Here is a 27,018-nt window from a genome sequence, read left to right on the forward strand (position 1 = left end):
GCCCCTAGTCGCCACATTCCGGCGCCTGTTGGGGGAGGCTGGTACGGGAATTGAACCGTGCTGCTGGCCTGCCTTGGTCTGCTTTAAAAGCCAGCGATTTAGCCCAGCGTGCTAAACTAGCCCCTACTTTGTTGGAAACATGGCACCTCTGGCAGCGCAGTATTCCCTCAGGGCTGCACTGGAGCCCCAGTCTTTTCTGTAGGCCAGCCCTGGCCCACGACTCTAAGCCGAAATCATGCGACTCAGCAACTGAGGGTGTTACCGAGCTGACCCTTTTGACACATGTCCAGCACAGACGCAGTGGGCTGAATGGCTTAGTTTTCTGTACCGATTCTATGACCACCTATTCTATTGGCACTGATTTTGACTTGTGTTCAGTTTTCTGTTAATACATCCAAACTTGCCGAGATGGTCTTTGGCGTTTATAAGTGAGCAACGCATTACTGGACTGCGGTACGAGGGAACTGACTGTGGCCTGACTGACCTGGGAGGGTTTAGTGTTGAACCTGCTGAAATGAAATGAAAAATGAAAATCGCTTATTGTCACGAGTAGGCTTCAAATGAAGTTACTGTGAAAAGCCCTTAGTCGCCACATTCCGGCGCCTATTCGGGGAGGCTGGTACAGGAATCGAACCGTGCTGCTGGCTTGCTTGGTCTGCTTTCAAAGCCAGTGATTTAGCTGTGTGCTAAACAGCCCCTCCCCTTGGGCTCGGGATGGGCTCGAGATCCCATTCCCTTGCACCAACCGACCATTGGCCCACTTAGAGACACAATTTGTTCCTGCTCTTGAAATCAAACTAATGTTTTGAGTCATGCTCATTGTGTCCTCTGCATCTGTGCTAACGCCATCTGCCATTCCCTCCCCCAATCTCCCTACACTGCCATTGCAATAACAGCCTGAACAGTTGAGCATCCCAGTGTGCTTCACAGAAGCCTTATTCAACCAGCTACTGAAGGGGGTATTAGTAGGGTGGTCAAAGAAGTGGGTTTAAAAGAGAACCGCAAACATTTGTTGAGGGCGGGAGTTGTGAGGGGTGATTTGGGGAGAGTGGGAAGGGGTGTTGGGGTGGGAAGGGGTGTTTGGGTGTTGGGGTGGGGAGGGGTATTTGTGGAGTGGGACGGGTTCGGAAGAAAGTCTAGTGATGTAATTCCGGAGCTTAGGGACGCGCATGTTGAAGAGTACGGCTACAAAGAGTGGTGATGGGAAGTGGGCGTTTAAGGCTGGAATGCAGGGATCTAAATCTGCTCTAGGGCTGGAGGTGATTTGCGAGGTGGGAGGACAGGTTTGGGAGCGAGGCTATGGGGGCGGGGGGGGGGGTGGGGGGGGGGGAGGGATTTGAATGCGAGGATGAGAATTATGAAACTGAGGCATTGTTGGATATCCTCGTGTTATCCCTCCCCTGATTTTCTTTCTGTCTCTGAGGAGTTCCCGCTATGGAGCTGCAACGTTATGGGGAGTACAAGTTGAGGCTGTCTCCTTTATTGAAAATGGAGGCAGAAGGTTGATCTAGTATAGTAAACGGAGTGGGAAATTGGAAATCCATCAATGTTTCTGGTGCAGTCAATGACCCGAAGTGGGCCTGTGCTTTGTGTCACGATTAGGCCCTGACGTTTATTGAAGAAACTGTGATTTATGGGCCACAAGATGCTGAAATCCTCCTGAGATACCACGTGACTTGGGAAGTGTCGTCAAAAGCTGTTGGGCCATTTATGCTTCCAACACTGCGGATATTCTGTCTCTCAACACAAATACAGTTGTATTTGTATTGAGACAGTGTTTTATAAACGGCTTAAGTTTCCGCACCCATCGCTTGCTGTGTGCTCATTGACCTACATTGTCTCCCAGCCCGACTGCACCTCGAATGTGAAATCCTGATCCAAAAGCCAGGATTTTTATGGTCCCGATTGGAACGGAACTGACGGGATGGAGGAAAAACCGGCGCCGAGTAATTTTGCCAGCATGGGAGAGTGGGCAAGGTCATGACACCTGACCACCTGGTGTTTAAAGTTGGCCATTCAGAGCCCATCTGATTTACATGGTGACGGCCAGAATTGGGAAGACCTCTGATTTAAGTCTAAGGAGTGAGGTCGTGAGCTGTGACCTGGAGGTGGGAAGAGATCCTCCTGTTTTACGTTTCATCCTGAAACGCTCAAATCTGAGGGTTTTTAAAAATGTTTTCTTTCATGGGGATAGGCATCGCTGGCTGGGACAGCATTTGTTGCTCATCCTAATTTCTCTTGAACTGAATGGCTTGCTGGACCGTTTCAGAGGGCAGTTGAGAGTCGCCCACATTGCTGTGGTGTCTGGAATCAGGGGTAGGCCATGGTCATTATTACTGAGGCTAGTTTTTCACAGAATCATAGAATCCCTACAATGCAGGAGGAGGTTCGATCGGCCCATCGAGTCTGCACCGACCCTTCGAAAGAGCACCCCACCCAGGCTCAATCCCTTTGCTACCTTCTGTAACCCCACTTAACCTTTGGACACTAAGGTGCAATTTCAAATGGCCATTCCACCTAACCTTTGCATCTTTGGAGTGCCTGGACGAAACCCATGCGTTCACGGGGAGAATGTGCAAACTCCACACAGGCAGTAATTTTCATTCCGATGTTATCGGTTGCATTCAAGTTCTACCAGCTGTCTTGGTGGGATTTGAACCCAGTCTCCCAGAGCATTAGTCTGGGCCTCTGGATTACAAGTCCAGTGACAGTAGCACTATACCAGCCTCCACACTGATTATCTATGTCACCCATAGTTAAAGCTTTGAAAAGAGGAATGATTACTTTTTTCTCTCGCCAATGGATTATTCGGCCAGTTATTTAATTTCAAATGTTAATAGAGCTATAATAAATTGAAGGGATTGCGATGTGTAATAGGGCCAAATGTGAATGTGTGGGTGGAGGGAGTGCAAGGTTAGGCATTGGGACTGGGAGGGAGGGTGGATTGTGGGAGGGCAGAAAGCCGACCTCCATTGCTTTATTTATTGTTCTGAGTTTTAACACTCTCATCTACGGAGATGCCCTTTCAGTCAACCTGCCTCGGAGCCTCTGCCTCGGAGCCTCTGCCTCGGATCCTCTGCCTCGGAGCCTCTGCCTCGGATCCTCTGCCTCGGAGCCTCTGCCTCGGATCCTCTGCCTCGGAGCCTCTGCCTCAGAGCCTCTTCCTCGGAGCCTCCAGCCATCTCCTGCCCCATACCTAACTTTTTGACATGAAAATAGGAAGGACAGGCTTCTCCAGGATGAAGATGGGATCGGGATAATTGCTGACCCCCAATATCAGTCTCGACCACATAGATCCATTGTCCATCATCTATTTTTCAAATCCCTGCATGGCTTCATCCCTCCCGATCTCTGTAACCTCCCAGAACTTTAGCACTCTTCCTGTGCATCCCTCATTTCCTTCCCCGCCTCCATACAGTGCCTTCAGCTCTGAGCTCTGGAATTCCCTCCCACCCTCCCATTTAAAAAAAAAAAAAATTCCACATTGGGCGGGACGGTGGGACAGTAGTTAGCACTGCTGCTTCACAACAGCAGGGCCCCGGGTTTGATTCTGGCCTTGGGTGACTGTGTCATTCTCCCCGTGTTTGCGTGGGTTTCCTCCTACAGTCCAAAGATGTGCGGATTATATGAATTGGCCATGCTAAATTGCCCCATACTGCCCAGGGGATGTGCGGGTTAGGTTATGGGGAGAGGGCGGGGTGGACATGGGTAGGGTATTCTTTCACAGGGTCAGTGAAGACTCGATGGGCCGAATAGCCTCCTTCTGCATTCTGGATTCGGCGATTCTATGACTGACCAAGCTTTTTGACCATCTGCCCAACTATCTCCTCATAGTTGGGTGTTACATTTAGTTTGATCACACCTGAAAGTGCCCAGGGTGTATAAATACATGCTGTTGCTAGGACACCATTGTACATGTGCTGGCAGGCATCCTCACTGCCTTGGCTGATGGTAACCTGGCCCTGCACAGTGAGTGTGCAATTGGCAATGCCCCAAATCAGTACAGGCAGGCATCACATCAAAATATAATCCATTGGCTTCAACTTTGTTGGATTTAATTAGCCTTTTAATATTCCTTGTCGACCGGCTACACCAGGGGTGGGCAAACTTTTCCGTGCAAGGGCCACATTCAGAAATTCACAATTCACAAAGGGCCGCATAGTATATTAAGTAAAATAATTACTCACCCGGTTATGATTCTGGGCGCCTCATATAGAACATAGAACAGTACAGCACAGAACAGGCCCTTCGGCCCTCGACGTTGTGCCGAGCAATGATCACCCTACTCAAGTCAACGTATCCAACCTATACCAGTAAGTAACCCAACAGCCCCCCCCCCCCCCATTAACCTTAAAAAAAAAAAAAAAAAATTTTTTTAATTTTAAAAAAAAAATTTTTTTTTTTTTTTTTAATGACTTGGTGGGCCGCAGAAATACCTTTGGCGGGCCGCATGCGGCCCGCGGGCCGTAGTTTGCCCACCCCTGGGCTACACTATCCCAAGATGCCAGGACTTTTCCAATGGCCTGTTTGTCCCTCTGGTGGCTGTGTGTTTATTTTTAATGAGTTTATGTGAGCTGGGGTTCATCACTCTGTCCAATTGAACGCTTCGCTCTGACAGGTCACATCTGCTTGGCTGAGCAGCACTCGGCTCCTGATCCCTGAGGAACAATCAACTCTGTACACAGAATTAAACCAGGAAGACCTGAGAGAGGCTGAGCATCTGAGCCATCTCCCTGGGATAGGGGGTGTGACTGCCTTATTTTTGTCTTTGGTGCTCTCGATCTGAATTGCTGGGGGGCTGCAGGGGAGGGGATGCAAGGGGACCAGCGGGGGGGGGGGGGGGGGAGACCTGTGGGGGGTGCAGGAGTGCTTGGGAGCAGTATTCAGGAACTCCCAAATTCATCCTATCCCCTCACCCATAATCACTGGCAGTTAACGGTCCTTCAATCGGGGGTTCAGTTGAGTATTGGGGTTAGCATGGTTTAGCTGGCAGCACTCTCACCTATGACTCGACCAGTTTGTGGGTTCACGTCCCTCACCCCCAGTGCCGCACTGACTGGGATGTTGGGCTGGATTTTCGGGAATTCAGCCACCTGCTTCTCAGTGGCACACCGTTCGCTGGCGGCGGGATTCTCTACTCCCGCCGCTTGTCAATGGGAGTTCCCATTGAAGCCACCTCACCTTGCCCGGAAACCCATGGGCGGAGATGCGCTGCTGGTGGAAACAGAAAATACCAACGGCCAGAGAATTGCAAATGAGATCTTTACGTGGAAACCTCGACTGTTGCCTTCGCTGGATATAAAGATCCCTGCCGCTGCTACCCAGGAGAAAATAGAAAAGAAGAGGGGGAAGGGCTGAGGGTTAATTGAGGGTAGCCAATAACTTTGGCTGATTTTTTTTCTTCTTTCAACTAACCTATGAACATGTGTACACCCAAATACAGTTAGAAACTGGATTGGAGCCTTATCACAGGATTGGGGCCTTGTCACATCAGTGTTTGTGGGAGCTTGATGTGCACAAGGCTGACTTGTTGTGAATCCTACATTATATCACTCTGCTGCACTATCAAACTTCTTTTCTTACTGCACTTGTTCGGATTTGAAAAGTCTATTGGTTGAGAGAATGAGGCTTTCTTTAGTGTTGCAGCTCCCGGGAAGCAGAGAAAGTCGACCTTTCAATGCAGCACTGCAACGAGGAGAAAACTGGGGGAAAGGCCGTTTAGAGCACAAAAGAAAAGTCCAGCGTAATGACCACCTTGGTCATGATTTTCCAACTTGAGGGGAGACAGATTGAAAGTCTGTGGCTGCCTCACTGCTGTTGAGTGCAAAAGTACAGGAGGCTTGAGTTTAAATGGTATTCTCTGCGGTGTGCCAAGCCCTCCTCCTGCTTTCCATTGTCTGTATATTGTTTCTGTCGACTTAGTCACAGGGTGAATTGTGAGCAGCTGCTTCACATTGCGAATCAGCTGATAAACAGCAGACTCTCCCTTGGGGAATGTGGTGCAGCCTGTAGCTCCGTTTTCTTGCATATACACACACACAAAGGCACACATGCAGGCATACACGTACAGACATAGACCCACATGTACTCACAGACAGACACACGCACACATATATATAGCACGAACCAAAACAAACACACATACACATCTATATACTCACAGATGCCGGAATGTGGCGACTAGGGGATTTTCACAGTAGTAAACACCCCCCCCCCCCCCCCCCCACAGGCAGAGAATTTTGGACACTAAGGGCAATTTATCATGGCCAATCCATCCAACCTGCACATCTTTGGACTGTGGGAGGAAACCGGAGCACCCGGAGGAAACCCACGCACACACTGGGAGGATGTGCAGACTCCACACAGACAGTGACCCAAGCCGGAATCAAACCTGGTACCCTGGAGCTGTGAAGCAATTGTGCTATCCACAAAGCTACCGTGCTGCCCTTAAGAACAAATTAATCTATACTCCATTATTCTACCCTAATCCATGTACCTATCCAATAGCCGCTTGAAGGTCCCTAATGTTTCTGACTCAACTACTTCCACAGGTAGTGCATTCCATGTCCCCATTACTCTCTGGGTAAAGAACCTACCTCTAACATCCCCCCTATATCTTCCACCACTCACCTTAAATTTATGTCCCCTTGTAATGGTTTGTTCCACCCGGGGAAAAAGTCTCTGACTGTTGACTCTATCTATTCCCCTGATCATCTTATAAACCTCTATCAAGTCGCCCCTCATCCTTCTCCGTTCTAATGAGAAAAGGCCTAGCACCCACAACCTTTTCGTAAGACCTACTCTCCATTTCAGGCAACATCCTGGTAAATCTCCTTTGCACCTTTTCCAAAGCTTCCACATCCTTCCTAAAATGAGGTGACCAGAACTGCACACAGAACTCCAAATGTGGCCTTACCAAGGTTTTCATCTCCAGTGCTTCTTTGCTTAAGGTTAAAGTTCAAGGAGCAAGTTAACCCCTGTCCCTTAAAGCAGGTTATGTGAAGCTTAAGCCTTTCCTGCCTCTGCCTGGAAGTGTGTGGTTTTTTTCAGGTGGGTGTCAGAGAGTATAGATGTTTACAGCATGGAAACAGGCCCTTCGAGCCAGCATTGGGTGGCATTGAGTGGGGTAAGGTGTTGCCTATTCACATAGGGTTGGGACAGGGCTTGGCCATTCAGCCCCTCGAGCTATTTCTGCCATTCATTTAAATTAGGGCTGATCTTGTAGCTGTGAGCTATTGGGAACCTCTTCATTGGGCTCACCAATCGCAGCTTGCATTCTGCCCTGTGGAGAGGAACTGTACCATTTCCCACCTTGGTCTGAATAAGGCCTTCAGTGGATGATGAGTTGAGAAGTCCTGCCTAGTCTGGGCCTACGATGAAGGCCTCCAATTGGGGGGTGTCCATGAGCCAGTGGATAACGGGAAGATGAGAAATAAGAATAGCTTGGTTTAAGTTCCATCTAACAAAATTCAAGAATGTTTACAAACAGGATAGAGCTGAATTGGTAACTATTGCCATGCAAATTCTCGTATTTTCTGCTGCCTGTCCCACAGTAGTAATGTTTTCTGTAAGATAGTTCATAATAGTCACTCAAAATTGTTTGGAAACAAAACTGTTCCAGTTATGACTCAGATTGGTGGAGTCAAACAGATGAAGCTTGCACTTGACGCCTATGATGAGATGGCTGGTGTCAGTTGTCGGGTCGGGTGGGGGGGGGGGGGGGGGGGGGGGAATGGAACGGTTCACCAGGGGAGTAGAGAACTGGAAAATCCTGTCTACGTTCTGCTCCTGAACACTATTTAACGTCCCTTGATTAAAAAGCAAACCACTAGGTGTGTCTTTATGCATGAGAGTCTGAAGTAAAATGCCAAATATAACCTAGCGAGAGGAAATGTGAAGAGGTTTAGTCTCTTTGAAAGCGGCTATGTCACCAGGCCTGGGTGAACTGTCTGTCAAGCTGTGAAGGGAAACGAGGGAGATTTAGCGTGGAGCCTCTGACTGTCATTTTCCAATCCCCTCCCATTACAGACGTGGTGTCAGAGCACTGGGCGACAGCTACCAGTCTATTATTGTTTAAAAAGGAGTAAAGGATAGAGTCAGTAATTACACAGGGCAGCAGGCCCAGCCTCGGTGGTGGGATAATTATTGAAGAAAGTGGCTGGATTCTCCGGTGCCCCAGCCGTGTGTTTCTCCACCGCATGATGTTCCCTGGTGGTGGGATTCTCCACTCCCGCTGCTTGTCAATGGGATTCCCCATTGAAGCCACCCCACACCTCCAGGGAAACCTGTGGGTGGGGGTGCACTGCCAGCAGGATCAGAGAAACCCAAAGGCTGGGAAATTCAGGCCAAGTTCGCCATTGGTAAAGTACAGGTTAATCGAGAACAGTCAACATGGATTTGCCAAGAAGAGGTCATGTCTGACCAACATGATTGAATTTTGTTGAGGGGGTAATGAGGGTGGTACGTGTCTAGGCCACATGGGTAGTTAGCACGAGGCTTTTGAGAAGGTCCAACATGACAGACTGGTCAGAAGAGCAGAAAGCTAATGGAAAATAGGAAGTTGGATCTAAAATTGGACCATACAGTGACGGCGAGCAAATGGTCAACAGACGTTTTTGTGGCTGGAAGGTTGTTTCCAGAGGATTTCTTCAAGGCAAGGTATTGCCGCGATACTTGCGTTTTGTGGAAATTTTTATTTGAGAAGTTTGCAAATGATTTGAAAATTGCTTGTGTGGTTGGCAGGGAGGGACATTTGTAGGCTGCAGGAAAATATCAAAGAGCTGGTCACTGGGGATTCAACCCAGAGGAGTATGAGGTGATACACTTGGGGAGGGTAAAGAAAACAAGGCAACGCGCAATAGGTGGTGGGATGTGAGAGGCCTAGAGGAACAGAGGGAGCTGGACTGACTGCCCACTGATCTCTGAACCTGGGAAAGTTAGATGCGTTGGATTCACTGGTCCCCCAGCTGAACGTTTCTCGGCAGTGCGATGTTCGCTGGCGGTGGGATTCTATATTCCCACTGCCTGTCAGTGGGATTTCCCATTGAAGCCACTCCACAATGCTGGGAAAACCAGTGAGCGGGAACAGAGCATCCCACCGGCCTGGAGAATTCCAGCCAAGGTGCTTAAGAAGATATGTGGCCTTGTTAGCTGAGGAGTAGGCTATAGGAGTAGGGAGTGCTGGTTAGGCCGCAGCAACAGCACACTCTGAACTGTCCTGGTCAGCATGTTATAGGAAGAATGTGAGCACACTCGACAGGATCCAATGGCGATTTGCTGAGAATGCTGAATGGAGTATTTTAGATGCAAGGGCAGATTAGATGGGTTGGAGTTGTTGCCTTTGGGGACAGACAAGGCTGAGGGGAGATTTAATTGAGAGGCCTAGATACAGTGGCAAGGAAGAACCCAATTCCTGGAGAGGCCAACAACACAGGAGCTTCGACTTCAAGTAAGTGATGCAACGTTTGAGAAGTGTTTCACCCAGCGGGTGGTGGAGGTTTGGAACTTGGTGACCTGAATGGCTAAGAGAGGCAGAAAGGGCGGCATCGTGGCTCAGTGGATAGCACTGGGACTATGGCGCTGAGGACCTGGGTTCGAATCCCGGCCTTGGGTCACTGTCCATGTGGAGTTTGCACATTCTCCCCATGTCTGTGTGGGTTTCACCCCCACAACCCAAAGAATTGCAAGTTAGGTGGATTGGTCACGCTAAATTGCCCCTTAATTGGGGAAAAAAAAAATTGGGTACTCTAAATTAAAAATAATAATAAACAAAAAAGAGGCAGAAAGCCTCACAGAAACCCTACAGTGTAGAAGGAGGCCATTTGGCCCATCAAGGCTGCACCACCCCACTGAAAGAGCACCCTAACCTAGGCCCGCTCCCTCACCCTATCCCCGTGACCCCATCCAATCTTCACATCTTTGAATACTAAAGGCAATTTAGCACGGCCAATCTACCTAACCTGCACATCTTTGGACTGCGGGCGGAAACCGGAGCACCCGGAGGAAACCCACGCAGACATGGGGAGAATGTGAAAACTCCGCACGTACAGTCACCCAAGGTCGGAATCAAACCCAGGGCCCTGGTGCTGTGAGGCAGATGTGCTAACCACTGTGCCACCTTACTGTCTCCCTGCATTTAAAAAAAAGTATGGGCACAGTGGTTAGCACTGCTGCCTCACGGTGCCGAGGTCCCAGGTTCGATCCCGGCTCTGGGTCACTGTCGTGTGGAGTTTGCACATTCTCCCCGTGTTTGTGTGGGTTTCGCCCCCACAACCCAAAGATGTGCAGGTTAGGTGGATTGGCCACGCTAAATTGCCCCTTATTGGAAAAATGAATTGGTTACTCTAAATTTATAGGGGGAAAAAAAATTATAAAGTACTTGGACGTAAATGTGAAATTCCAGGACCGACAAGAGCTGGAATGGGGCATTCGGCTGGGTGAATATTTTTCAGCCAGCAGAGAGACAGTGGGCTGAGTGGCCTTCCCCTGTACTGCTAAACTTCCACCAGTCTCGATGAGCTCGCAGATGCTTTGGCCTTCTCCTCTCTCACCATCTGGCAGGATGGGAGCGGTGGGGAGGCGAGAGAGAGAATGACCCTGCTGCCCTGAACTTCTCCTATCAGCTGTCTGTTCCTTTATGTCCCAAGAACAACAACCCCCCTTTATCTTCCAATAAATCTATAATTGGCAGTCAAGAGGCTGTTGACTGATCCCATAGGGGCACTGGTGAAAGCTGAACTTTAGAGAGCAGTTTGTTCAAATGAAGAAGATGCACTTCTGAAGAGAACATCTTTGTACATTCACATCCAAACCATTATATAAATATATGTCTGCTGCTGTACATTCCTATATACAACTCTGCCTCTGAAGTCCCAAACCACGTTTTAGCCAATGCAGTCCATTGTGGAAAAATAGTTGCCGTTGTGAAACATAGTGGACAATTTGCTGACTGAACGATAATAAAATCCCTCTCGTGTTGTGTTAGTTGAAGAACTAAATATTGTTTGGGTTTCCAGCCAAACTTCCCTTTGTTTCTTCAACCACTTCCATCCTGATTTAACGTGTAAAGCGAAACGTGGATTTTGTTTAGACGGGCGTCTGGGAGCTTTCCCTACCTTGGCTTTTGGAGGGGAGTGGGGGGCAGGGCTAGTGCCAGTGAACCCAAGCATAATCCTTGTCTCTCCCGGGATTGATATGGCTTTTATCCGGTTCCGGTACTTCTCAACGTGGTTAATGATCAGGATCTCACTCGCAGCCAGATAACCTGAATCAACTCCCAGATTGGGAGCTTTCTGCACTTTGCACTGCTTTAGTTAGTGTGTTAAGCTAGTCACACACGCCCCTCTCCTTTCCCAATCTCCCGATTCTAAATTGTCCCTTTAAACACCTCCTCCGGGCAGTTAGTGCTGTAAAAAGGGGGGCATGTCTTTCCTTTCTGCACCCTAGTTACTCTATGCCAATGCAGCTGGGGGCACGGTTTGCTGCCACTGTCTCACCCAGTCTTAGTGAGGAAGGTTGGACGAGGCAGGGGCTTTGGAATTTCAATGTGGGCAAGTCTGTCAAGAGTGACAATCTTAGATTTAGATTTATTGTCATGTGTACCGAGGTACAGTGAAAAGTATTGTTCTGTGTACAGTCCAGGCAGATCGTTCCATATGTATGATAAATACATAATGTAAATATATGGACGTAGACATCGGATAAATGTAGAGCTACAACGGTAGAGAAGATATGGCGAGATCACTTTAGTCCATAAGGGAGTCTGGTAACAGCAGAGAAGAAGCTGTTTTGAATCTATTGGTGCGTGTTCTCAGACTTCTGAATCTTCTGCTTTATGGAAGAAGTTGGAAGAGAGAATAACCTTGGGTGGGAGGGCTCTTTTTTTAAAATTTAGAGTACCCAATTAATTTTTTCCAATTAAGGGGCAATTTAGCTACTCTGCACATCTTTTGGGTTGTGGGGGCGAAACTTACTCCAACACGGGGAGAATGTGCAAACTCCACACGGACAGTGACCCAGAGCCGGGATCGAACCTGGGACCTCGGCGCCATGAGGCAACAGGGCTAACCCACTGCACCACCATGCTGCCCATGGGTGGGAGGGCTCTTTGATTACTGCCCACTTTCCCAAGGCAGCGGGAGGTGTAGACAGAGACAACGAATGGGAGGCGGGTCCGTGTGATGGACTGGGCGGTGTTCACGAATCCCTGTGTTTCTTACGTTCTTGAGCTCAGCAGTTTCCGTACCAGGCTGTGAAGCAACCAGATAGGATGCTTTCTATGGTGCACCCTTAAAAGTTAGTGAGAGTTGATGTACCATCGATTGCACGCGAGGCGAGTGATTTACCAAAGTCTGGCTTTAATTAACTAGAACACAGCTCTGCGATCGTCTACAGTGGAAAGGGACGATCGTCAGGCGTTTCAGCATTTATACCTCGTTAATAGAGGCGTGGTTAACTCAGCCTCTCGGACAATCGGTCGAGAGGCACATGACCGACCAGGGCCAATGGTAAGCCGACGTTCTGGCCCAATGGCAGATGAGTATGCAGATCATATCATCACAAGAGTCAATGTGGGCATGTTGAATTTCCTTGGTTTTCTGAGGAAGTATAGGCGCTGTTGTGCTTCCTTGGTCGTGGTGTTGATTGCCAGACGTTGCCATTCTGAAGAGTTACGGGCCATTAATATCTTGGGCTCGCCACCGTTGCACAAATTTTTCTCTTCAAATATTTATCTAATTCTTGTCCTTTCATCCAGTGCATTCCAGATCATCGTAAACACAGCTAGCTGTGTTTAAAAATGTTTCATCTCTGCCTCTTTTTCCAGTTATTTTAAACCTGGGACCTCTGGTTACAGTTTCTGTTGCTGGAAACCACTTTGCCTTATTTATTCTCACCAAAATGGTTTATGATTCTTGAAAGCCTATCGAACCTCCATAATTTCCTCTGCTCAAAGGAGAAAGAAAGCATCAATTGATAAGTCACCACAAGTCTAATGCATGTCAAATTCCAGGCTCTCCGTCTCCACGTGACATGAGACTCTTGTCCTCGATGGAATTTTAGTAAATCTCCTGTGCGACCTCTCCAGGGCCTTGATGCCCTTCCCAACTGTGGTGCCCAGCATTTGACACAGGAACCTAAGCTGCCTGCCAGTCAATCTTTGTTTGAATACATAACAGCAGTAGAAGATCAGCTCGGTTATTAGCTACTGGGGAAGGTGTGCTGTAAGCAAAACCTCATTCAGTCTCACGGTGCCGCGGTCCCAGGTTCAATCCCGGCTCTGGGTCACTGTCCATGTGGTTTGCACATTCTCCCCGTGTTTGCGTGGGTTTGTGCAGGGTAGGTGGATTGTGCAGGGTAGGTGGATTGAACACACTAAAATTGCCCCTTAATTAGAAAAAAATGAATTGGGTACTCTAAATTTTTTTTTATTAAAGCAAGGCCTCGTTCCAGGCCAGCCTGTCTGCAATGCTGGAAAGTCATCGGGCCATGATTCAGTGGCTTCGTTGCGTTCGAGTGAGTGCGCGATGAGGCCGGTGAACAATGGAGAGGCCAAAAACGAGTACCGTGCCGGGCGTCGAACCGTTTGCGATGCAACAGCTGACTCCCGTAGGCGAAATCGGGATCTCGCCGTAGCGAGGCAAGAAACCAATAACCACCACTAAAGCCCAATTTCCATACAATTAACGGGAGCCACCCTATATCCAATGGCCTCCTGTCATCCAGCCGCCTACCCAGTCAGTGATCATGCGGGCAACGATTTGTACTCCTTTTTAAAAACGTAGACATGTTGGAAGCGCTGGTGCTGGGACCCGAGGAGGTGAGCAGCCATCTTTGTTCACAGGCAATGAGCTCGGGGGCACTGGGCTTCCTACCCCTGTGCTCGCAGGGGGGTGGGGAGGGAGGCACCTGGGGCGTGCAGCCCCGGTTGGGGTGGGCTGTCATGACGGGCTGGGGGAATTGGAGCTGGGGGGGGGGGGGGGTGACGGGCGGGCGGGTGACCATGCATGGCGTATCCATGCCAACCCCTGGACTATGCTCCCGTTCCAGGGTCAACCTGAACCCTTGCTTGTTTGGCAAACGACCACGCATAATTCCCAATGACCGTGGAGACCTCTGACCGTGTGGCTGAAGGGTTTTGCTAATAGGGAATTAGCAATCATGGTTAAGTGAGCACTTCAAGGGCAGCACGGTGGCCTAGTGGTTAGCACAACCGCCTCACGGCGCTGAGGTCCCAGGTTCGATCCCGGCTCTGGGTCACTGTCCGTGTGGAGTTTGCACATTCTCCCCGTGTCTGCGTGGGTTTCGCCCCCACAACCCACAAATGTGCACGTTAGGTGGATTGGCCACGCTAAATTGCCCCTTAATTGGAAAAAATAATTGGGTAATCTAAATTTAAAAAAAAAAAAGTGAGCACTTCATACCTCCCAAGTGGATCCCTGTGGGTGGGCGGGCCATATAGCATGTGGGAGTCATTGCCTCGCATCCCAATCACACCTTGATGCCTGGACACTGTGCTTGAACATTGCGGGTGGCAGCACCACAGACGCAGCAGCCAACCTTTAACCACCCAGGGGATGTGGCTGGGTGTGCGTGGGCAGGGCGTATTGAGTGTGTGGGGGCGGACAGAGCCCCACGTCTGCGGGGGTTGGGGCATGGGATTGGTGGCCCGTCCGTATTGCGGAACAAAGAGCCAGAGGCGTCATACTAGTTGTGGTGAGGATAGTTTAATTTCTCTTGTCCAAGTGTACGTCACTGCCCCACCCTCCCTCTCCCAATGCCCTCTGTGATCCTCGAAGTGTTTGGCCTTCCTTGCTCTTCCGTTATGTCTATGTGTATCCCTAGGAGGAGGAGGCAGCCAGCAGCTTACCACATCCCTTGGCCTTTGATGCGCCTGGCGGGCATCCTCTGGAGGCTTTGGGGCTGGAGTGCCCTGGCGCACTTGACGGCGGCACATGCACAGCAGTGGGCCCTGTTCCATGTGCTGACTGCGAGATGCAGCTTCGTCAGTGGAGTGGAACACGGGGGAGCTGGTGGCCACCATCGTCAGTCCATAGAACGGGTCCGGTTACCACCCTGCGCTCCCTCCTCCTGGTCGGTGCCCAGAGGACCCTGGGGTTAACCTCCAGACTTTCCAAAGGGATTCCGCAAACCAGTGAAGGACTATCTTCAATTTCAGTGGGTCACCATTGTAATGCAAGAAATTCTGAATCCAAATTTGCACATAGCATGAGGGAATGACCAGATCAAATGAACTTATGATGATGGTTGATGGATAAATATTGGCCCGGAAACCGAGGAGGGCACCAAACTACTTCAAAATGTTCAGTCGTGGGATCTTTCCCTTCACCAGAGAGGAAAGAGGTTAATGCCTTTTCCCAAAGGTAGATGAGGTGCAACACAGACGTGAGACTGAGCACTGGCGTTTGCTCATTGGGTACTGGGAAAATTAGAGAACATTAAAGTTTTTCATTAATGTATTTTTCAAAAAGATCTTGGTTTTGCGGAGTCAGCCATATAGTTGCCTTTTCTGCTGAAACCATTCTTTAAAAAAAAGGAGACTTTTTTTTGTAATCCAATAATGCATCCAATGCCAAAAGAATGCATCGAGATTGCTGGGGAAGGTTGCGCACACGACTGGAATACAGTATTCATGCTGTTTGAGAGTGGGATAGTAGAGTGCTTATCCAGCTGTTTTCTTCAAATTGGGCACAGCTTGATCAGCAGCTTTTGTGTTGCAGGTAGAGACGGTGAAGAATGTTCTGGAAGAGCTGAAGCTACGTGTGTTCGAGGTGACGGATGAGAAAGCCATTCTCGATGGCAGTGATGTTTTCTTCACAGGTGAATGTTGGATCACTCTCTCTCTCTCTCTCTCTCGCGTGTCACATTTTCTCTCATACTCTTGCTCATGGTCTGTTCCCCTCACTCTGCCTTGGCCCCGCCCTCTCTGCTGCCTCCCCCCTCCTCTCTGCTGCCTCCCCCTCCTCTCTGCTGCCCCCCCTCCTCTCTGCTACCCCCCCCTCCTCTCTGCTGCCCCTCTCCTCTCTGCTGCCCCCCTTCCTCTCTGCTGCCCCCCTCCTCTCTGCTGCCCCCCCCTCCTCTCTGCTGCCTCCCCCTCCTCTCTGCTGCCTCCCCCTCCTCTCTGCTGCTCCCCTCCTCTCTGCTGCCTCCCCCTCCTCTCTGCTGCCTCCCCCTCCTCTCTGCTGCCCCCCCTCCTCTCTGCTGCCCCCCCTCCTCTCTGCTGCCCCCCCTCCTCTCTGCTGCCCCCCTCCTCTCTGCTGCCCCCCCTCCTCTCTGCTGCCCCCCTCCTCTCTGCTGCCCCCCTCCTCTCTGCTGCCCCCCTCCTCTCTGCTGCCCCCCTCCTCTCTGCTGCCCCCCCTCTCTGCTGCCCCCCCCCTCTCTGCTGCCCCCCTCCTCTCTGCTGCCCCCCTCCTCTCTGCTGCCCCCCTCCTCTCTGCTGCCCCCCTCCTCTCTGCTGCCCCCCTCCTCTCTGCTGCCCCCCTCCTCTCTGCTGCCCCCTCCTCTCTGCTGCCCCCCTCCTCTCTGCTGCCCCTCTCCTCTCTGCTGCCCCTCTCCTCTCTGCTGCCCCTCTCCTCTCTGCTGCCCCTCTCCTCTCTGCTGCCCCTCTCCTCTCTGCTGCCCCCCTCCTCTCTGCTGCCCCCCTCCTCTCTGCTGCCCCCCTCCTCTCTGCTGCTCCCCTCCTCTCTGCTGCCCCCCCTCCTCTCTGCTGCCCCCCCCTCCTCTCTGCTGGCTCCTCCTCCTTTCTGCTGGCTCCTCCTCCTCTCTGCTGGCTCCTCCTCCTCTCTGCTGGCTCCCCCTCCTCTCTGCTGCCCCCCCTCCTCTCTGCTGCCCCCCCTCCTCTCTGCTGCTCCCTCTCCTCTCTGCTGCCCCCCTCCTCTGCCCCAGCCTCTCTACTCCCTCCCCTGCACTCTACTCTATCCCCTCCCCTGCCCTTTCCTCTAGCCCCTCTGTCCCACCCCCTCCTCTGCCCTCTCTACCCCTCCCCCCACACTCCTCTACCCGCTGCCCCCCACCCCGTCTTCTACCCCCTCCCCATCTACCCCCTCCCCACCCTCTCCTCCACCCCTCCCCCCCTCTCCTCCACCCCTCCCCCCACCTTCCCCCCACCTTCCCCTCTGTACCCCTCCCCCCACTTCTCTGTACCCCATCCCCACTTCTCTATCCCCCTCCCCCCACCCTTTTCTCTATCTCCCCCCCCACCCTTTACTCTATCCCCCTCCCCCACCCTTTTCTCTATCTCCCCCCCACCCTTCACTATCCCCCTCTCCCCACCCTCTCCTCTATCCCCTCTCCCCATCCTTTTCTCTATCCCCCTCCCCCCCACCCTCTTCTCTATCCCCTCCCCCCCACCCTCTTCTCTATCCCCCTCCCCCCACCCTATTCTCTAACCCCCTCCCCCCCCACCCTCTCCAACCACTCCAATGCCCCTACACTCTCCTCCTACCACATCCTCTGCCCGGCCCTCTCCTCCACCCTCTTCTATGCCCTGCACCCTCCTCTTCCTCCACCCTCATGCCTACCCCTCCTTTGACCCTGTACCTCCTCCAGCCTCACATCACCTCACCCCTCAGTTTTCATTCAGGAAGTGACACATTTAGGCCAGGCTATATTTTCTCTGATGGTTCTATTCTGGACTTTGACTAAAATGAGGAAGTGGTTTGTCAGAAATGCTAACAATATGACTAGACGAGTGAAGCCCCTTTTTTGTGGAGGTGAATGATGAAAGGCAGAAGAAGGCCATTCCCTTTCAAAGAGCTAGTCCCACACTTCAGCTCTTTCCTAATTGATTTGTACGTTTGCACCTTCGGGTTGTAACTGCTACCTCCCGCTTTCTCAGGCTGTGCTTTGCGTTGTTATAGAATCCCCACAGAGCAGAAGGAGGCCATTTGGCCCATCAAGTTTGCACTGACCCTCTGAAGGAGCACCCTACCTAGGCCCACTCCCCTGCCATATCCCTGCAACACCGTGTATTGATCTTGGCCAATCCAGCTAACCCGCACATCTTTGGCCTGTTGGAGGAAACCGGAGGAAACCCATGCAGACATGGGGAGAATGTGCAAACTCCACACAGCCAGTCACCCGAGGCTGGAATTGAACCCGGGTCCCTGGCGCTGTGAGGCAGCAGTGCTAACCACTGTGCCACCATAAGAGTTCCCCTCGCCCCTCTTGATCATCCTGCCTGTTCATTTTCCCTCCCCCAATCGTGTGAAATCTTGTCTATTTCTTCTTGCTATTTTCTCTCTGATCTGAACCCGCCCCTTCTCCTTTACTCGGTTCCAGGGCGCGAGTTCTTCGTCGGGATCTCTAAATGGACCAATCACAAAGGAGCGGAATATGTGGCGGATGCATTCAAGGTGAGACTCTTTTTCTCACTCCCCCCACCCAACCACCTCTATTAACTTCCTGGAGTCAAATGGTTCCTTTGTGTGGGAGGGGAGAAGGTTAGAACAAGCGGCTGGTTGCATCTGGGAGATGGACAAGTGACCGAGTGGGCGGAGGATAGTTGGCAGCAGGCCGATTTCTATACACTCTAGTGTGTGGGATCTATGGCCGGAATACACCGACCGTTGGGACTATGCTCCCACCTATGAGCACACCCCTGCCCATTTGTTTCCTGGCACCATGGGGTGACTTCAATGGGATGTCCCGTTGATAAGCAGCGGGAAGGTTGAATCCTGCCGCCAGCGAATGGCGTACTGCTGAGAAACACTCGGCTCGGGAACTGGAGAATCCAGCCCTGTATCTCTGCGCGTACTCTTTGTCATGTGATCACATGTCACTGATGATGTCGCCTGCCTATTTACATATTTCACATTAACCCTTTACACCACACAGCTGCACACCACATTCCTAACTGGTGGGAATGTAGGATTTGGAAATCAGATTGCGGAAAGGAGGCCGGAAAAAATGGCGGACTGCCGAATTGCGGGCATTTGCCTGGTTTTGTGTGAAATGTTGTGCAAAGGTGGATTTTCAACTGGCTTTGCAGGTGTGAGGCTGATGTCAAGGGCCAGTCACTCATTCCAGAAATCAACCTGACTATTATTACATGCCTGTTTCTAAATACAAAAATAAATTTGGTGCTGGGTTTATCCTGGAGAGGGTGTTAAATGTGTACTGGGGTCTCCGTTCATCCCCACTCTGGAGGGAAGTGTGTACTTTTGGGAGTTTGGTGGGATAACGAGAGGAACCAGGAATCTGTATTGACTGATAATCCATGAGATTAAATCGTCAAATTGATATATTTCAGGATGTGGGCTGAAGGGTACGCTTCTTGTATGGTAATGGTCGGTTCGTGATAATGGATTGTTGGTTCTTGGCTGTCTAGGATTTTACTGTCTCCATCGTGCACATTCCTGAACCCCATCATTTGAAGAGTTTCTGCAGCATGGGAGGTCCCAGCACCATTATCATTGGGAACAGTGAAGCTGCCCGAAGGGCCATAAAGGTAAGGTGATCCCCTTTACCCACCCCCACTACCCTCCCCACTGAACACACAGCACGGTGTTAGATACAGAGTAAAGCTCCCTCTACACTGTCCCATCAAACACTCTCAGGACAGGTACAGCACGGGGTTAGATACAGAGTAAAGCTCCCTCTACACTGTCCCATCAAAAACTCCCAGGACAGATACAGCACGGGTTAGATACAGAGTAAAGCTCCCTCTACACTGTTCCCATCAAACATCCTCAGGACAGGTACAGCACGGGGTTAGATACAGAGTAAAGCTCCCTCTACACTGTCCCATCAAACAATCTCAGGACAAGTACAGCACGGTGTTAGATACAGAGTAAAGCTCCTTCTGCACTGTCCCATCAAACACTCCCAGGACAGGTACAGCACGGGGTTAGATACAAATTAAAGCTCCCTCTACACTGTCCACATCAAACACTCCAAGGACAGGTACAACACGGGATTAGATACAGAGTAAAACATCCTCTACACTGTCCCATCAAACACTCCCAGGACAGGTACAGCACTGGGTTAGATACAGAGTAGAGGAAGGTTCACTCCATATCTGGGTGACCGTTGGTGTGATAGAGTTGCTGTCAGGGAGCGATGACCGTACAGCCTGTAGTTTTCCAGAATGTGTCAGTATTTTCTCTGTGGCGATAGGCAATGGAGCAGCTAACGGACTATCAATACGACAAACTGAGCGTGCCTGACGACGCCGCAGCCAATTGCATCTACGCCCGAATTGGCAATAAGAGCAACACCCTGGTCCATCGGACAGCGGATGAGTTTCCAGAAAGTTCCAAGGTCAGTTTTTTTTTGTATGTTCTAGTAGAGCTGTGGATCTTTCCACTGCAGCCTGCCTGTGTGTCTTTGATGGGGAAGGAGGGAGCGATGGCTGCAGACCATCGTACTGGTGTACGATGCTGTTCAGCGCTGTAACTAGAAACATTCAAAAGGTTCAAAATGAGGAGGAATATTTGATTGTACCACAGCCATTGGTAATACCTCTAATACTACAGGGTAGGTGTGCAGTGTCTATTCTCCATTAAACCTTGGTTCAAAGAAGGACAAAAGAGGTGGGAGTGACTTCCCATGACATCGAGGCAGCATTTGGCCGATTGAGCGCTGGCAAAACTGGAGTCAATGGGAATCGGGGAGGAAACTCTCCGCTGGTTGAACCTGGCACAAAGGAAGATGGTTGTGATGGATGGACGTCAATCATCTAATCTCCAGGACATACTTCAGGAGCTGCTCATGGTTGTGTCTTCGGCCCAACTATCTTAAGCTGCTTCATCAATGACCCTCCCTCCATCATAAGGTCAGATGTGTAGATGTTTGCTGATGCCTGCACAATGTTCAGCACCATTCCTAACCCATTCCTCCGAATTAGTTGATGTCAAAATGGAGCAAGAGCTGGACAATATCCAGGCTTGGGCTGACAAGTGACAAGTAATGTTTCAGTAACAAAAAATACCAGGCAATGATCATTCCATGGCATTCAATGGCATTACCATCGTTGAATCCCCACTAGCAATATTCTGGGGGGGTTAACATTGATCAGAAACTGAACTGGACTAGCCATATTAATACTGTAGCTACCAGAGCAGGTTAAAGGCTCAGACTCCTACAGCGAGTAACTCACCCACTGAAACCCCCCCCAAAAAAAGCATATTGTCCACCATCTACAAGGCACATGTCAGGGGTGTGATGGAATATTCTCCACTTGCCTGGCTGAGTTCAGCTCCAACTTTCGAGAAGCTCAACACCGTCCAGGACAAAGCAGCCCCACTCATTGGCACCCCATCCACACAGACTCAAACCCTCCACCACCAATGCACAATGTCAGCCGTGTGCACCGCCGTCACCAAGGCTTCTTTGGCAGCATCTTCCAAACCCACCACCACTACCCTCTAGAAGGTCAGGGCAGCAGATACCTGGGAAAACCACCACCTGGAATTTGCCCACCAAGTCACTCAACACCCTGACATGGGAAGATATCATCGTTCCTTCACTGCCGCTAAGTCAAAATCCTGAACTCCCTAACCACACTATGGGTGTACCTACATCACATAAACTACAGGGGTCAAGAAGGCAGCTCATCACCACCACCTCAAGGGCAATTAGGCACAAGAATTACAAATGCTGACCAAGCACACAAAACTATGCCAGCAACACACAAATGAATAAAATATGTAATTTCAAATTGCACAAGACTGGAAAAGGTTCAGAGACCAATATTGACACCTGCTGGTGGGAGATTAGCACTGCAAAGGAAGCAGAGCGGGGAGAGTGGGCCCCTTATTTAGGAGGAGGGTTGCAGAAGCCAAATTGGCCAGTATGAAATCCTCCGATTCAAGTTAACTCTGTCGAGTAGTAGCCCACTGTTCTCCTGGGTCCGGTTTATGGAAGGGGCATGCTGTGCATATTCTCAGAAGCTGCTAAGTTGTTTTTCAGCATAAATTAACTGCAATCTGTGATCCATGCAGTGTTCAATTAACACCACAGCTGCAATGTGTCTGTACTTTCGTCAATACTTCACAGATGTTTGAAAGCTATGTAGAAATATGGCACAAGCGTCTCTCCATCTGCAAGTGTGTGTATAACCGCATGCGTGTCTCGCTGTCTGTATGGGCGCGTGTGTCTCCCTCTGTCTGTGTGTCTCCCTCTGTCTGTGTGTCTCCCTCTGTCTGTGTGTCTCCCTCTGTCTGTGTGTGTGTGTGTGCCCCCATGTGTGTGTGAACTCCTGTCTGTCCGTGTGTGTGTGCACACTCCTGTCTGTGTGTGTGTGTCTCTCTCTTTGTCCCTGTCTCTGCATGTGTGTGTGTGTGTGTGTGAACTGCTGTCTACGCGTGTGTGAGATCTCCGGTCTGCGTGTGTGTGCGTACTTGTATATGTGCACCCCTGTGTTTGTATCTGTGTTGGTGCCTGTGTGTGTGTGTGTGTGTGTGTGTGTGCGTGCACCCCTGCGCATGGGTCTCTGTTTTTGTGTGTGCGTGCCTCTCTTGGGCTGTGTATGTGTGTGCGTGCATCTCTCACAGTGTGTATGTGTCTGCATGTGCGCCTCTCTTGGGGTATGTATGTGTGCTAGTTGCTCTCTTGGAGTCTGTGTTTGTTTGTTATTTACAGCACAGATGGAGGCCATTCTGCCCATCGTGTCTGCACTGGCTCACAAAAGAGCAACCTAGCTAGTCCCATTCCCCAGCCCTATCTCCGTAACCCTCCAAATTCATCACTTTCAAATATATATCCAGCTTTCTTTTGAACCCACCTCCACCACTCTCCCAGGCAGCGCATTCCAAACCTCAACTATCTGTGAGTAAAGATGTTTCTCCTCCTTTCACTCCGAGCTCTCTTGCTGGCCATCTTGAAATTGTGACCCCTAGTCTATGACATGCCAACTAGTGGAAACAGAATGGCGGCGATTCTCCCAAATGGAGACCAAGTGTTCGCGCCGTCGCGTTTCACGACGGTGCAAAATGGGCACGGGGATGACCGATTCTGGCCCCCATAGGGGGCCTGCACGGCGCTGGAGCAGTTCACGTCGCTCCAGCCTCCCTTCCCGGCGCCAAATGGGCAGCGCGCCAACCTGCCCATGCGCGGGGACATCTTCAGCGCGCCGGCCCCGACTCAACATGGCGTTGGTGTTCAGGGGCCAACCACGCAAGAAAGTAGGCCCGGAGGGGGGAGAGGCCGGCCCGCCGATTGGTGGGCCCCGATCATGGGCCAGACCCCATCGGAGGCCCCCCCGGTGAAGGATCGCTTTTCCCCGCCCCACAGGCCGCCCCTGACCCCTCGCGCAGATTTCCTGCCAGCAGCGACCAGGGGTGAATGGCGCCGGTGGGACTCTGTCATATCCATGGGGCCGCTCGGCCCACACGGGCTGGAGAATCGGCGGCCCCACCGATTCCAGCGGGCCCGAGGCCGGCACCGCGTCAAATGCGTCAGCGCAAATTATGCCGATTCTCCGCACCTCGGAGAATCGCGCATCAGCGTCGGGGCGTTGTGGCGCGGTTGTGCCGATTCTCTGGCCCAGCGCGGGGCTCGGAGAATCGGCCCCAATATTCTTCTTTACCCAATCAAATTTGTTCAGTATTGTGAACACCTCCATAAGGTCACTTCTTATCTTCTGTGCCCCAAGAAGAATAAAACCAATTTCTCCAATCTTTCCTTGTATCTAAAATTGCTCATTCCTACTATTATTTGAGAGGCACGCTGGCATAGTGGTTAACACTGTTGCCTCACAGTTCTAGAGACCGGGTTCAATTCCGACCTTGGGTGACTCTGTGTGGAGTTTGCTCCGGTTTCCTCCCACAGTCAAAGATGTGCAGCTCTGTTGACTGGCCATGCTAAATTACCCTCCGTGTCCAAATGTTAAGGGGGTAGACCGGAGAGTCAGACTCGATGGGCCGAGTGGCCTCCTTCTGTGCTGTGGTGATTCTATTATTCTATACATTGTGCTGATCAGAACATAAATATGAAAAGAAGGTTCCACAAGAGGTGTGCAGAATATTCAAGAGAAACACGGCAGACAGGGAGGGTTTGAGGGTGGGTGGGGAGGGGAGGGGTGGGGGGGGGGGGCGTGTTGGTAGTGCAATAACTTAAACTGAACCTAACTTAACAGCGAAAAACCTCCTCAGCCAAGGAATAAGCGGGTGGCACAGTGGTTAGCACTGCTGCCTCAGCACCAGCAACTCGGTTCAATTCCGGCCTCGGGTGCTTGTCTGTGTGGAGTTTGCACGTTCTTCCTGTGTCTGCGTGGGTTTCCTCCGGGTGCTCTGGTTTCTTCCCACAGTCCAAAGATGTGCAGGTTAGGTGGATTCGCCGTGCTAAATTGCCTCTAGGTGGGGTCATGGGGATAGGCCTCTTTCTGTACTGAAGGGATCTACGATTCGAGTAAATCCCCTCTACACTCTCTCCAGGGTTTTAACATCCACCCTTCAATATGGTGCCCAGAACTGAACACAATACTCCAAATGTGGTCTGACCAATGATTTGTCGAGGTGTAGCGTCACTTCCTTGATTTTATACTCTATGCCTCTAGTTATAAACCCAAGGATGCTATAAGCCTTCTTAACAACTGTTTCAACCTGCCTGGCCACCCTCAGAAAATTATGCACTTGAACCCTGGAGTTCCTCTGCTCCTGTACTCCCCTCCAATTTGTACCATTGAGCTGATATTGTCTCCCCATGTTTCTTCTACCAAAATGCATTACCTCCCATTTTGCTGCATTGATGTTTGTCTGCCCATTTGACCAACTTGGCAATGCCATTTGAATTGCTCAGCGTCATCCTCGCAATTCATTATTTTTCCTTGCTCAAAATTAGAGATTTTGCCCTCAACACCCAAAACTAAGTCATTTACATGAATCAAATAAAACAAGGGAGCCCTGGGGAACACCACTTTCAACTTGTCACCAGTCAGAGAAATGTCCATGTATACCAACCCTCTGTTTCTTATCTCTTGCCAATTTCCAATCCATGCTGCCCAGGACCCATCAATCCCAAACATTTTTAATTTTCTAACCAACCTGCCATGTGGCACTGTATCAAACGCTCTCTGAAAGTCCAAATGTACAACATCCATGACTCTACCCTCATCCACTGCCTCTGTCACCTCGTCAAATAACTCAATTCAATTTGTCAGACGTGACCTGCTCTAAAATCATGTTGACTGTCTATTATTAACTTATCTTTCTCTAAACAAAGAACAAAGAAAAGTTCAGCGCAGGAACAGGCCCTTCGGCCCTCCAAGCCTGTGTCGACAATGCTGCCCGTCTAAACTAAAATCTTCCACACTTCCTGGGTCCGTATCCCTCTATTCCCATCCTAATCATGTATTTGTCAAGATGCCCGTTAAATGTCACTATCGTCCCTGCTTCCACCACCTCCTCTGGCAGTGAGTTCCAGGCACCCACTACCCTCTGTGTAAAATAAAAAATAAAAAAATGCCTCGTACATCTCCTCTAAACCTTGCCTCTCGCACCTTAAACCTATGCCTCTTAGTAATTGACCTCTCTACCCTGGGAAAAAGCCTCTGACTATCCACTCTGTCTGTTCCCTCACAATTTTGTAGACTTCTCTCACGTCGCCCCTCAATCTCCATCGTTCCAGTGAGAACAAACCGAGTTTATTCAACCGCTCCTCATAGCTAATGCCCTCCATACCATGCAACATCCTGGTAAATCTCTTCTACGCCCTCTCTAAAGCCTCCACATCTTTCTGGTAATCAACCAGAATTGAACACTATACTCCAAGTGTGGCCTAACTAAGGTTCAATACAGCTGCAACATGACTTGCCAATTCTTGTACTCAATGCCCCGGCCAATGAAGGCAAGCATTCCGTATGCCTTCTTGACTACCTTCTCCAACTGTGTTGCCTTTTTCAGTGACACTATGTAAGTGCATAATTATCTCATTCCCCTACTATGGCCTCATCCGTTTTGCCACTATTGATGTCAAGCTGATAGGTCTGAGGGTTCCTGGGTTATCCTTTGCCCCTTCCTGAAACAACGACATCACGTTTGCAATCCTCCAGTCCCCTGGGACTAATCCTGTGCTCAGAGAGGCCCGGAGAATTTCTGTTAACGGCTCGCAATATGCTCCCTGCAATCCAGGATGCATCCTACCCAAAGCCTTGCGACTTCCCCTACCTGGAGTGCTGCCAGCCTTTTTAGCACCTTTTGTTTACCTATCACTGTACTGCTCAGTTGCCTAACACCCACATTTTCAACTGGGCCATTGGCACCATCTTGTAATTTGGCTAAGACAGAAGCAACGTGCTCATTTCATATCACTGCCATGCCCTCCGCTTCAGTGAGCAGTTTACCCTGCTTGCCCCTTATGGGCCCCACTCTATTCGTCACTAAACTTTTACAATTAATATGCTTGAAAACATTTTGCTATAGCCTGCAAACCTTTCCTCATGCTTCCTCTTAGCCTTCCTCTTGGCCTTCCTTATTCCAGCCTTAGTCTCTCTTCTGCATTTGAGATACTCTTCCTGATTGCTTTTGCTAATATTATTGTGGCATGGATCCTATATATTTTTTTTCTTCCTTATTTCATCATCAATATCCTCAGTGATCCAGGGTACTCGAGCTTTGGATACCCTATTTTTGTTTCTCATGGGTACGTACCTAGCTTGTATCCTATTCATCTCTCCCATTTTTCATCCATTGTTATATCCACCAAAATGCATTTCCAATCAACCGGCTCCAGACCGACTTTTAGACCCCTAAAATTAGCCCTTTTCCAGTCTGGGATCTTAACTCGTGACTGATTTTTATCCGTTTCCACCTTAATATTGAATAGTATTATATTGTGATCACTACTTCCCAATGGCTCCCCCACTCTGACGTTCTCCACCTGCCCTGCCTCATTTCCTAGGAGCAGATCCAGCACCGCTTGCTCTCTGGTAGGATTGGAAATGTACTGTTCCAGAAAGTTTTCCTGCACACACTGTAGGAATTTCTCCCCTTCCGTGCCCCACCCATTTCCCAATCTGTCTTAGGGTAATTGAAATCTCCAACTATCACAAACCTAATTGCT

At 50.2% G+C, this 27,018-nt stretch overlaps 1 protein-coding gene across 1 annotated transcript in view; it reads left to right on the forward strand.

Annotated features, from left to right (window-relative positions):
- Positions 1–27,018, forward strand: part of LOC119976017 (N(G),N(G)-dimethylarginine dimethylaminohydrolase 1-like) — a 76,718-nt gene that overhangs the window by 41,621 nt on the left and 8,079 nt on the right. The window contains exons 2-5 of the mRNA XM_038816077.1: positions 15,738–15,837; positions 18,298–18,371; positions 19,346–19,465; positions 20,134–20,277. Coding sequence (XP_038672005.1) covers positions 15,738–15,837; positions 18,298–18,371; positions 19,346–19,465; positions 20,134–20,277 — 438 coding nt within the window. The remainder of the gene's footprint in view (positions 1–15,737; positions 15,838–18,297; positions 18,372–19,345; positions 19,466–20,133; positions 20,278–27,018) is intronic.

Source organism: Scyliorhinus canicula, chromosome 13 (assembly GCF_902713615.1).
Source record: "Scyliorhinus canicula chromosome 13, sScyCan1.1, whole genome shotgun sequence".
In the NCBI taxonomy this organism is placed as follows: Eukaryota; Metazoa; Chordata; class Chondrichthyes; order Carcharhiniformes; family Scyliorhinidae; genus Scyliorhinus; species Scyliorhinus canicula.